The sequence below is a fragment of the Aulonocara sp. 'chitande type north' Nkhata Bay genome, linkage group LG22 (assembly GCF_057382095.1).
Source record: "Aulonocara sp. 'chitande type north' Nkhata Bay isolate Kocher_YH1m ecotype deep benthic linkage group LG22, A_spYH_male_GT1.1, whole genome shotgun sequence".
Taxonomy (NCBI): Eukaryota; Metazoa; Chordata; class Actinopteri; order Cichliformes; family Cichlidae; genus Aulonocara; species Aulonocara sp. 'chitande type north' Nkhata Bay.
The window spans coordinates 16,991,105-17,003,905 of record NC_141364.1 but is presented as its reverse complement, the minus strand read 5'-3'; the positions used below and the strand labels follow the sequence as shown (position 1 = coordinate 17,003,905).

Here is a 12,801-nt window from a genome sequence, read left to right as displayed (position 1 = left end):
TATTCATTTCAGTACACATTGCGCCTGCTGTATTTCCCCTGCAAGGGATTTCCTGACTCTGAAAACTAGTTTTCAAGTCACATTTGCACCTAAAGCAACATTTAAATTTCACATCAATTTACACTGCAACACTTAATCTCACATATTTTAAGCTGTAGCCTCAACGCTGCTTTCCTCATAAAGAGAAATATGTTCAGGTGTTTGCTAGGCATAACTCAGCTAAAGTGGTTACAATTTCCAGTTTTCAGAAAGTCATTAAAAGTAACGAGACAATAATGAAAAACACACTTTCTTTTTTTACAAAAGCAATTAGCCTTTTTTAATTTTACATTGCATTGAAAATTTACATAATAGAGTCATACATTTTACAAATTATTTCATCATAAAAATATATTTCTGTACAAAACACTTTTTTATTCTATATTTCATCTTTTTTTTTTTTCTCAAATGGTGAATATTTCCAATGTCCCCCAGGCAGGAACGGCTTTAAGTCTTTCAAATCACAAGGGTCTTATTGCAGTCAGTCAGTAGGAAAAGCTTGTGGCAAAATAGACTGAAGCTTAGAAAAAAATGACCTCTGATGATGAGTGAGGGGAGCAGAGGGTGCTGGAGCAGGTGTGTGTGTTTGTATGTATGCATGTGTGCGTGCGTGTGAGACAGAGTGAAAGGGAGGGTCTCGTGGTTTTTGGTAGGCACTGTGTCAGATTCATACTGAAGAAACGGCAACAAAAGCAACAACAACAACCACAAGAGCGGTAACAATCAATCCGACCTGTAATAAGAAACGATGTCATGATAGCGATGAAGTGCGGCACAGTCACAGCATGGATAAACAAGGAAGCCGCAGCTACCTTTGCCTTTAAATCAGTAACGACTTTAAAAGGAGTTTTCTTGTCAGCTGGATGTGGTTGGCGCCTGTGGTCACAGCAGCGGGGGTTCTTAAAACAAAGTGGATGTTTTTGTTCACCCTGGCACCCAGACTCATTAAAAAGTCTAGTTATCCATCATGTGTGGGACCCCAAAACTAACAAAATTCAGCCTCTCGTTCGTGAAACCAGATTCTTCAAAAAGAAAACAACAAAAACAAACACTTTTATTCAATGAGCAACAAAGCTGCAAAACAATGACTAATGCTGATTGATACTTCTATTTCTGCCTCCTGTTAAGACCAATTAATATGGTTTACTACCAGGCCCTTCCCTCGTGATAGTTGATTTACTCTGAAAGGTTTCATACAAAAACTCAAACATCTACTCATCTCTCAGCAGTGGTTCATTTATGGTACATGAAATCATTAGAAAGGCTGATATCAAGTGCAACAACAGTGGCAGATAGGGGCAAAATATAGAAAACGTTGCAGAGTGTTTATCAAAAGGTGGCAGATCACACTGGAACAACAACAATCACAACAAAAAATAAATAAATATATAAAATTGAGATCATATGGCTGCTTTTATGCAATATGCATGAAATAAGAAAAAGAACAAAACAAGCGTTGGCTTCAAATAGTCGAGCATTATGATAAATGGGTCAGTTCATGATTATAAATAGATTATAAGATTTGACATTCACTGAACACAGACATGCGTGTCATTAAAATCTGTCTGTTGTTGAGCAACACTCATGTTGGAGACTTGTAGTGCCAAAGATAATGCAAACCTTTAAACCTAAAGAGTCAAATGGGGTCTACTGATTTAACATGATGTGGATGTTAGAAAACGGGCAAAATAGATTGTAAGATCACCTAAAGACGATCAGGTCTGTCTGTGGTGTGATTCTGATTCACACTGAAGGCATCCTGAGTAAGATACTGAGACACGAAAGAAATCCATACGTAGGGTTCAGATGCCATGTGTGCTGTGAGCTGAATATATTTTTTAATAGTAGCTTTGCTGCATCACTTTACAAGAAGGCCATCAAGTTGTCTATTTAATCATATTTTCCTCATATATTGTCCATAAAACATGTTTTGGGCTTAACAAAAAGCATCATCTATTTGTTGGTGCACCAACTATCAAACAACATCTACTAATAATATGTAATTTAAGTAGTCTTTAATTTATACACACTTTATGTGGCAACAGACACATTTAGCTGCCACAAGTGAGATATAACATCCTGGTTCCTGCAGATTAAACTGTGTATGTTTTGCAACTAAATAAAATTTATTTAAAAATTGTCATAATTCTGAAGTGTATTGAAAAACAGATCCTAAGTATTGCAAGTATTTGTTAATCTCTTTTATGTTTGTCCCGTTTCCTTATATAAAATATATAATAGAAACACAATATGACATGCTATGTAACTCAAATTTGATCAATATATCTATTTAAAAACTCAATTTTGGGCAATTTTATCAGTTTTCATTGTTAATAAGCACTTCAGCCCAATTGTATGTTTTCTTTTATTGTGGCCTTGTACTGTAAGAGATGATAAAAATATCCAGAGACGGAGCTGGATGAGAGTTTGTCTATCAAACAAATGGGCTCCATTAAAAGCTCGATTTTCTGTGTTGCCATGATGACAGAAAGGTTTGAAGTATACTAGTAATCTATTATAGATTTAAAACATAACTAAATAAACAGCTATTTTTAAAAGTACAAGAGTTTTAATTCACTATTTTCTGTGTCCTCACTGCGCCAGCTAGTTCAGAAATCCCAGCTGTTACGCTGTCTTTAGCTTCACCCTTAAAATGTTGTTGGTGTGTCAGTGGAGATAATTACATATTTTTATTGTCCAACATCTCCAGTGCAGGATTCGGAAAAATGGCAAACAAGTACAAACTCTAACAGGTTTTGGAAATCTGCCACCTGTGATAAATGTAGACTAAAACCCATTTAAAAAGCATAATTGTTGCTGGCAAACCTTGCATCTCAACAGTAACGACAACAACAATACCACTGATGCTCATAATTGCCCCAGTGGGAAAGACGGTGCATGTGTGAGGGTCTTCAAAATACAGAACGAATTCAAATAAACCAGCTTAATGTTACAAAGAAACCAAAATACTGCTTGTGACTTCTGTGAATAGCACGTAATTATAATGTCTTTTATTCCGATGTTTCTTTCTTTTTTTCTAAAAACTCTGCTATAATCTGTCTTTACCCTTTAGCCCCTCCCCTGTGGTAAATATATAGCACAAAAATATAGGTGGTGAATGCTCCCGAATATATATATGCAATAGATTTACAGATCAGAAGATTCTGCAGCAGTAAGAAAGAAAGAAGATAAGCACTCTCAGAGTGCAGAATTACAGTGGAACAGTGTCCACAATTGTAGGGTTACAACCTTGTTGCCTTTCTTTTAGCCTGTCTATCAGTTCATGTCTGTCTCTGCCTCCTGTCTGTCCTTCTGTAAGCCTGTAAATCTGTGTTTAAACTGTCTGTGAAGTGGAGACATGGATGGAGCCTGCAACAGTCCGAGACCAGGCTCATCTTCTTTGAACCTGTCTGTCTCATTGCATGACTGTTAATACCACTTGTCTCTACCTGACTCTCCAGATTTTGTATGTGTACCTGTCATCATTTGTGTCTGTCATTCACCCTGTCAGTAACCTTTCCGTCCCTATGCTAGTCCATCTCTCAGCGGGCAGACAGGTAGTGTTCCCATGAAATGTGCTTTAGTGCCAGAGCTTTCTCTGTTTGTCAAAGTCTTTCTCTTTGTTAGTCCATCAGAGTCCTCTGTATCCATTTAGTGTCTTTCTGGTCAAAATCCATTTAAATTCGCAGGATCAGGAACATCTTACCTCATATTCTGTCTGATCTGATTCATTATGTAGAGGGAGGGCTGACCTCTCCCAGTAAATGATTTCAGGTTAGACAGGCTCTGATTGGCTGGGTTACAATTTCAAAATCTTCTTTTTTCTCTTAATGACTCCCTTAGTCTACTTCCAGTTCAGTTAGGGTCTGTCTCCATCTCCTTAGCCTCCTCTCTTATCCATTGGATGGGAAGAGGCAGTTTATCCTTTAGATGAGACAGTCTCTCATCCGTTCTCTAAGTGCTAGCTCCCCTTTAGACTCCTTTTAGTTTTGCTGTGCTCTAATCCCAGTTCAGTTAGGATTACAGCTCCATCTCCAAGGATGCCCTTATCCTTCGCTTAGGAGTTAGTCTCTTTTCAAAGCAACTTTCGCAACTGTCTGCTAACATTAGCCACCTTAGATCCCATTTCAATAGAAAAAAAGACAAATACTGGCTGGTAATACCAGCCTCTGGTTGTAATGGAGACAGGAGGTTGTCCTGTCTGGCTGTTAGGGTGTTGTATTCCATGGTTGTTTCAGACATAGTTTCCTCTTCACAAAGCATTAGTCCGGTTTACTGATGGTCTGCTGGTGACAGTGTTCTCTTTGTACTGTCAGTGTTGAAACCAAATAGATAGAAACAGTTTTCTTAACATCACAGTGTCTTTTATGACATCATCTTCATGTCATATCTCCCCATCTGTGGTCATTGTGATTACGTTTGTTCTTTTTTTTTCCATATTTAAGGACCTGTTTAATACAGTCAGTTTGACAACATGTTACATATGAAAAATATTTTTTAGCGGATTATCTCTTTGATTTCCAACTACAGCTGGGCTCTGATGATGTGCGCTCTCTTTCTCCAGGCACAAGTGATCATAGATCCCACTCTGGGTCCTCTTCACAACTTTGTGTGACATACAAAATTTGGCATTGGGTTGTGATAACATGTCATGATGTCCAACTAGCAGGTCATGGCTTAATCATTAGTACTCATATTATAGATAGTGAGAGAGGTTAAATAAGAGGTTAGAGTATAATGGATGTATCTGGTTTGGAATCCAATTATAAAGAATCCGTGACCCGCTGAGTCTTGGGGTTAGAGACAGATAATAGCCAGTATGGTTTTCCATTCAGTAGTATCCCTTTCCATCTCTTGATGTTACATCTCCCATTGAGTTCACACTGGCTGCTTGCTTCTATCAAAGGCAGCAGACCTTTTGTGTTCATACTTGTTCAAATTTCATTTGCGGATACAAAATGCTTTCAGTGACGGAAACCAATGCTGGGTTTTGGTTTCAGCTGGAGAGCTGGGTTCGATTAGGTTTCTGGACTGGGAATGAAGATCTTTTGTAATCAGTGTGCAGACCATGTCGTTCATGGTGAAGTTTGCATCGAAGCACGGAGCTTTTGTCTTTCGTCGTCTCTTACCGGCCGTGGTCCCATTGGATATCTGCGTCATTAAATTCAAGTAAGGTCAGTCGATCCTCAAACCATGGTGCATACGGTGTTTAGATTTGGATCAAACCTAACAGCCTTCCCCTCCACAGCCTTGGCGTTGGTGTTGTACATGGGGTTCTCAAAGGCGGCCTGGCCGTTGTTGTTTTCATGGACTGAGCATCCTGTGTATTGTGTTTTTGGTGTGGTTCTGTGAAAAAAACAACAAAGAAAACCACACACATAAAGAAATCATAAATACACCATTGAAGAAGCAGAAATGCTCTAATTGCCTATTCATGTTAACATTACTGAGCAGCCAGTGGACAATACAGAATGCAGTCTTGAGAGTAGAAGCATTGTAAACAAGCCTTAAGAAGGATTAGAGAGCGTGTTGCACTTTTTAGGAAGCCTAGTGAGATTCCAATCAGCTCATCCAAAACTAATTCCTTCAGCAAGCCTTTTTTTTTTTTTAGATATTAACAGCAGAACAGAAGTTATTTGCATCTGTTAACAATGCGAACACAAGTCATTTGTGCTTAAACCATATCTCTGAAAAATCCAATTTATCACCTCCTAAACAGAGTTGTTTTGCGGCACAGTTTGCAACAGACAGTGACTTAACTGTCTTTGAGCACTGCAACAACCAAACCATTGAGTAAGGCATTGTTATCACGAATTAGACAGCTTCTTAAAATGTTAACAATGCCTTTTTACTTTTTGCACGTTGTTAATGGAAAACACAAATGAAACCACGATGCAATGACAGGAATGTATTCCTTTCAGCTGCTGAAATGCAGCTGAATGACACTTCAAAGGGATACGTGCAGGTTTACTTTTTTCAACACATACCTTTGTTTGTAGAGATAAAAGCCAAAACCGGTAAAGATCAGAGCAAAGAAAGGCACCAGGATGGCGATAGCCACAGAGCTGCTGTTGGTACCAAGCTGGGGGGGTGGCGAGTTTTGACTCTCCGACATATTCAGACCTGCGACAAACCAGGAAATACACTGTCATCAAAGTGATTTGATACAACAAGAAATATTGTTGCGGGTTTGGAACAAAAGGCTTTCAAGCTAAGTTGTTCAGCAAATAACCAACCAAATTTTTATTAGTTGTAACTATGATAATTAAGGTAGGGGCTCTGGTAATTGGAAGTGGACGTGGATGCTACCAGATAATGATTATTATCTGCTTAGCATCTTGCAGGCGACTTGCAGCTCACATTGGACTCGGGAGCTTGTAGTCTTCTTGCACAGCTCCAACCTTTTAAGTCTAAAGAGCAGCTTTTCCTCTTGTTGAGAATGCACTGCATGGCTGTCCCTGTTGCAGCAATAAAGTCCCTAGAAGCTCCAAGATTACTTACTGAATTAGTTTGAAGCAGTCTGCCTGATTTTACTATCAATTGTAGTCATTCATTGCTGAATTCCAAAGGAGCCAGTATTATTTGGTGCTGCTGGCAAAATCGAAAGAGAATTACCCAATCTTTGCAGTCCAAACTGTCCATAGTCTTTTCCCTGAATAGAACCCTGGAATACGTAACTAGAGCCATCGGGCTCTGCTGATACCTGTAGATTAAAAAGAAAGAGCGGTTGAGAAATTGTTCAGGCGGGAGAGGAAAGGAAAACAACTGTGAAGAGAAAAACAGAGGGACAAAGAATGGTTATCTTCTGGTTCCATGTCAACACTACAGAGCAAATGAATCGAAGATGATGTTTGGGTTTTGCTGAAATCTTTGTATAAGGTGTATTTTCAGGGAGCCTTGTTTATTTTCTTTTTCCTCCTTTGGCAAGATTTCACAAAAACTACCAAAGCGAATGTCGTGAAACCTGGTGATGAGGTGGTGCATGGGCAGGCAAAGGGACACATTAAATGTTGGCTCCGATCTGGAGGGCTGTGTTTAAAATTGCAAGAAAGAACATTGGCCTTGGCAGAGATGGTAGTCTCTGATAGCTGGTGTAGTTTAAATATTTCACTGACTTATATTTACACAAAGTCAAATGGCTTCAATGTAAATCCAGCTCAACTGAATATGGTTAGGTTGATTTTATCGGCTGGGACTTACAAATCCATCCATGGTCCAGGAATCATCTATAATCTTGGCGGGAGAGATGGCTGAATCTTTTAGTTGGTTTCCCTGGTTCACATAATTCACCTGATACATCAGCAGCAACAGCCTGGCCTCGGACGCCTTGTACACTCCTAGAGGGTGAAGAATAAACACGTGATTTATACTTGGTTTGCACATGGTACATGGTTTAATGGCTTGCTCACTATAGTTCATTAGATCCTACAGCACGTGTTTCTACTTTGTCTGGTGCACCAGCAAAATACATGTCGTTAGTTCTGACATTTTATCGGGATACAAAGAAGACAGCAAACTGAATGGAGCTGCAAAATAAAGAAAATGTTTATTTTAAAAAATGGATGATTTTTTTTTTAAAGAGAAAACCAGGAAACTGAAGTTAAGCGAAGAAATTCAATTCATGAACTCATAAAAAGGTGAGAGCGACGGCTGTTTTTCATGTCTCCAATCTAATACAAATATAGCTAACTGATATATTCTTCCAGCTTCACTTTTGGAAATAAAATACAAAGTATGCACATTTCCCAAAACACCAAACCCCTGCTGCCTTTCAAAATATTCCCTGGGTAAAGAAAACTTGACATCTTAAACAGAAAAAAACATGCAAGTTTTATGTAACTGGCCACTGGCCTTTCTGTGACTGTGTGAGTGCAGCTTTAGCTGTTATTGATCTAAAGCTGCTCCTTTAAGCCAGAAGACGAATGTCTGATAGCGGCGCGGTTTTGTGATATGGTGTTTGTGCACTCTGCGACTCCAGGAAGCAATTCTAGCTTCAACAGGATTTGTGTTTTAATAGGGTCTTAACCCCCTGCTGACGCTATTGTGCAACCCTGGGAGGTATGTGTGTGAGTAAGTGTCTGTCTGAGTGAGTGAATGTGTGTGTACAACAATGCTGCAAAGAAGCATAGTAAAAAGAAATGAATTTCAATCATTAACAAAAAGCAACAATAAAGAATAAAAGTGCTCTCAATTCTGTTTGGTTGCTTGCTTACAGTTTTGCCAATGGATCAATACAGCATATTTTAGTATTATAGCTACATTTTATTACAACGATGGCCTGTCATGTCACAGCACTTATGTGGTAATCTACTCAAAGTGCTTTCAGTAGATTACTGAACAATTAAACCTAGCGTAACATGCCTGACAGGAGCAGTTCCATGTTGCCGTTGCTAAGGGTAACATTGACTCTCCCCGTTGTGGAGTTAAAGCTGGTGATGCTCAGTGTTATAGGCTGCTTCCTCCCACGGTAATTATAGGAACCCTTCCATATGTAGTTGGGAGCAAAGACATCATCTGGAACTACGAAAAAGAAGAGAATATGAATTAGATTACGGTCCGCTCCAATCTTTAAAAAACAAAATGAGAAGAACTGCCTGCACCAATCAGCATTAAACAGCATTAACCCCTATGATGGTACTGTCCTCCTGTGCTGACTCATCATTTTCTCTCTCTGTTTGTCTCCCTCTCTCTTTCTGTCTTGCATGAATCAGTTTTGTGTGTGTCATTAATCTGGCCTTGTGGGGTGTGACTTGTCTGGGGTTCCTGCCACTCACCTGTGTGGAGTCTGCTGTTACTACTTAAGGTGATGATCTGTCTTCAGTTTTCGCTGCATTGTTGACCTCAACATAGTTAGCTAAACTGGCTCTCTTCTTTGCCGTTTTGCCCTGCCTTCATCCCTTTATCTATGCTACTTACATTTTTATTGCTCTCTGCAGGGCGTCCTGGTGGTTGGATAGAGAGAGTGAGCTAAGCCTTCTTTTACTGGGCTCCTTGCCTTTGCTTTATTAACTCTTTCTGTTAAACTTTTCGCCAGGCAACAGGCAGGTGGTTTTAATGTTGTAGCAAACTGGTGTATATAACTGCTCAGCATGTGTGCATTTTATGCAGATAAGTGCACACAGTATGGCAGAAAAAGACAAGCATAAAGAAGAGCAGAATTTCACAGTAGTTAATTTACCTTTCTCTGTGTAGTGAGGAAAAATAAATTATTTAGAACTACCATAGAAAGCAGTAAAGTGCAACAAAATCGACAAGAGCATAAGAAAAACAAGAGCAGCACTGTGGAGCAGAACGTAGCAGAGTGAAAAGGAGCTGAGCTGAATTTATCGAACGACAGATTAAGCCAGACTAAAACGGAATAGATAAGTCAACAATAGACAAGGAATGAAAAGACTGGAATAGGAAAGATAGTAGTAGAACTGACCGTTTAGTTTGGGGCTGGGGGTTCCTGTTACTGGCTTCACAGGTTTTTTCTTCTCTCCGGCTACACACACAGCCAGAGAAAGAGAAAAAGAAGATAATGTCATATCAAAACTCCTGAGCAGGGCAGCAGGGGCACAGCACGAAATATTTTAAAATGCTTTAGTTTGCAGCCAACCTCCCTAATCAACCATGTTATCCAGGGGAGAGTGCAATTCATACTAACAAGTAACCACATTAAAATGCAGCGGCAGTCACTCTTGGTCACAATGATGAGTGAGAAGTGGGCCGAAAAAGGGTCGAGCAAGACAAACCTATTTACTGGTTACTTGTAGATTGAAATGCAAATAAGGTTAATGATCAATGACCAATAACTGCTGTGTATATTAGATCCTTTTAAAACCGGCTTCAAGACACTTTTTCTATTCACCATCAGCAGCTTGTACTATCACGTCAAGATGCAGCTATTGTTGGCAACAAATACATGCAAGCCAGGAACAGGTTATTTGTCCGAGAACCTTAAATTGGATTTAGAAGTGCTCCAATTTTGAAGACTACTCCAGGGCAGCTGGGTGGTAGCCGTGGTTGATGGTTTCAGAAAAGACAGTGTGTGAGCATGTGTCAATACTAAGTAAAAGATTTTAAAGAGTGCCAACTATATATTTATAGCAGAGATGATGCTGATTTCTTCTATATGATCAAAGCACCTACCAAATTGACCTTTTTGTGAGATTTGAAGAGTGGACTTTAAACTTTTTGGCTCAAATGTTCAGTGTTTCCATCATTTTTCATAATTTGTGAGACAATACGAAGAGATAATTGTAGCATTGTTTGCTAGGCAGTGTATTGTTATTGATATTGATATTTTACAGTATTAACTATGTACAGTACGGGATGGTTATGTTGCAATTCTTTCATTTCTTCTGCGATGGCTCACAAGGTTGTAGTTTGAGCTTGATAAAGCAGGATTAATGCATGACTTCACCTTTATGGTCCTGCCTGGTAATCTAGCAAAGGGACAAAACACCATGGGACATTTTTGATCTGTTTTGCCTTTGAACCACCAGGCTCACCACCAATCCAAAGGCTGATCAACCCAACAGGAAATCTCCCCCTACTCCAGATGGCTTGTCTGTCCCTGTGTGTGAAGTGACAAAGTCTCCTTGGGCTAAACATGCTCAAACACTGCTATCTGGTCACTTAAGCTAAAATGCTCCAGATAAGATAATCAAAAAAAGATACACTTAAAGGAAATGTGAACAATGGAAATGACTGTAGCAGGACAGAAGTACTTACCCCGACATATCGGCATCTTTCCAGTCCAAGTGCTGTCACTCTTGCAGACCCTGTGTTCAGAACCCCCCGCCAGGAAGTAGCCATGCTGACAGCTGTACACCAAGGTGTAGCCAAACCCAGGAAGATCCATCCCTACCACGTCCACATGGAGTGGGCTCTCCGGCTGCTTGCAGGCGTGGGCTGCGGGGTTTAGACAGATACATTGTTACACTTCAGTGAGAGTCTGAAGGGATGAAAGGGTGAGCGGCTGACAAATTGAAACAGTGTGTTTCGTACGTATGCACTCGGGTTGCGTCCCACTCCATGTTAGATCAGGCTGACAGGTTCTGGAGGAAGATCCCTGAATCAAATGACCAGGCTGGCACTGAAATGACACCACACTCCCAACCTAGGCATAAGGACACAGACAGAAGTGCACACAGAAGCCATTAGAGACATTGTAACAGATCTGATTGGTAAAGAGGAGTCTGAATATCTTCAGAGGAGCATCATAGTGTTGTACTGCTAGGATAAATGCTACTCGTATTTCAACAGGTGAATTCGTGTGGATAAAGACCAGTATTTTAATATGAAGTACATTAAAATAGATGTTTAGTTGTGGTTGTGGCATGTCAATGCAAATGCACAAGCATCCATTGTATTCCTTAAAATATTAGAAGTATAAAATCAACTTGCATTCCCCGTTCATCAGGACTTAATTTGAGACAAATCAAAAGTCAAACATATAATGAAGTTTGCTACCTGGCAATGCTGTAATATTTATCAACCATTAGATATTTTCCCTCCTGTGCGGTAGCAGGTAGCAATCCTTATAAAATATCTTACTTGCTTTCTTCCTGCCAAATAACAAATTAACAGTGAATTATTAGTTATTTGGTTGAAATGACTATAATTTTTTGGTAATAGGTAAGCAGGTTGTTCTCCAAGAATCTTGAAGCATTTCCTATAGTTCTTGGGTTTGGGAATTCAAGTAGTTTCAGAAGCATCCCACACTGTTTGAGATCAGCACTCTGTGGGTGGCAAATCATCTGTTGCAGGACTCCTTGCTCCTGTTGTCACTGAATATGCTTCTTTATGACTCTGGCTGTATGTCTGGAGCCATTACCATACTGCAAGTGGTTTAGGACTGACAAGATGCTTCCCTGATGGCATTGCACGGTGGATAAGAATCTTAAAGCGCTGCATTGGAATGTCTTAACATTTTATTTTCTTTCTGACTCCCTCTACTGCCTTTCGTTCTTTCCTCTCTCTTTCATTTGCAACAGCTGCTATTAGTTACTGGGTTCACTTCTTGGGTAGAAAGACACGGCACTAGTCTGAGAGTGCAGATTTACCTTGAAACCATAGGTCCGATTCAAGGAGCCGTAGCGTGGTGTTCCCGGGTTATCGCAGCTGGTTTTGGTTGGTTCTGAAAAGATCAGCACACGAGTGGAAGTAATTACACACAAAAAATAGGAGAAAGATAAATTAGCAGCAGCGTTATACATCCCTCTCAAGTTCCCTTTCCTCCCTTTTGTTGTCATGGTAACAGTGGATTATATATGCCATCAGGACAGCAGGGGGCAGTAGCACTTTGTCAGAAAACGAAGCAGGGCCCACTCTAAGTGTGTGTGTGTGTGTGTACGTATGTGAGTTTGTGTGTGCGCATGTGGAAGGGTCATCAGCATGTAGAGCACATCCTGACGCAGAGCTCAATTCAATACAGCTTCTGAAATGACAGATTCACTCTCCACCTCTCTCTCTCTCCTTCCCTCACTTCCTGTACCTATCTGTCTGCCCTCTTCCTCTCTTTCACTGTTGTCTTCTTCTACCTCGCTGTACAACTGCTCTTTTCCCCTCTTTTTCTGTCTTTCCATGTCACCAGACCTCCGTTTGCCAACTGCTTCTTCCCTCATCTGTCTCATTTAAAGAGCAGGCTGCTTTAGGTCAAAACTCATTCTGTTTCAGTCACATAGTAATACACATCAGACACTAACATCACAAACTAATAAATCAACCAAAACACACACACACACACTTCAGATCACTTTGCCCATAAAAACACAC

The 12,801-nt window shown here is 40.0% G+C and overlaps 1 protein-coding gene across 1 annotated transcript in view; it reads right to left on the bottom strand.

Annotated features, from left to right (window-relative positions):
* Positions 1-304: 304 nt before the first annotated feature.
* Positions 305-12,801, bottom strand: part of csmd3b (CUB and Sushi multiple domains 3b) — a 414,655-nt gene continuing 402,158 nt past the window's right edge. The window contains exons 64-72 of the mRNA XM_086281026.1: positions 12,090-12,163; positions 11,032-11,143; positions 10,756-10,935; positions 9,464-9,523; positions 8,401-8,559; positions 7,240-7,376; positions 6,655-6,742; positions 6,027-6,162; positions 305-5,385 (exon numbers count right to left, since the gene is read on the bottom strand). Of these exons, the coding sequence (XP_086137152.1) occupies positions 5,226-5,385; positions 6,027-6,162; positions 6,655-6,742; positions 7,240-7,376; positions 8,401-8,559; positions 9,464-9,523; positions 10,756-10,935; positions 11,032-11,143; positions 12,090-12,163 (1,106 nt within the window). The 3' untranslated portion in view covers positions 305-5,225. The remainder of the gene's footprint in view (positions 5,386-6,026; positions 6,163-6,654; positions 6,743-7,239; positions 7,377-8,400; positions 8,560-9,463; positions 9,524-10,755; positions 10,936-11,031; positions 11,144-12,089; positions 12,164-12,801) is intronic.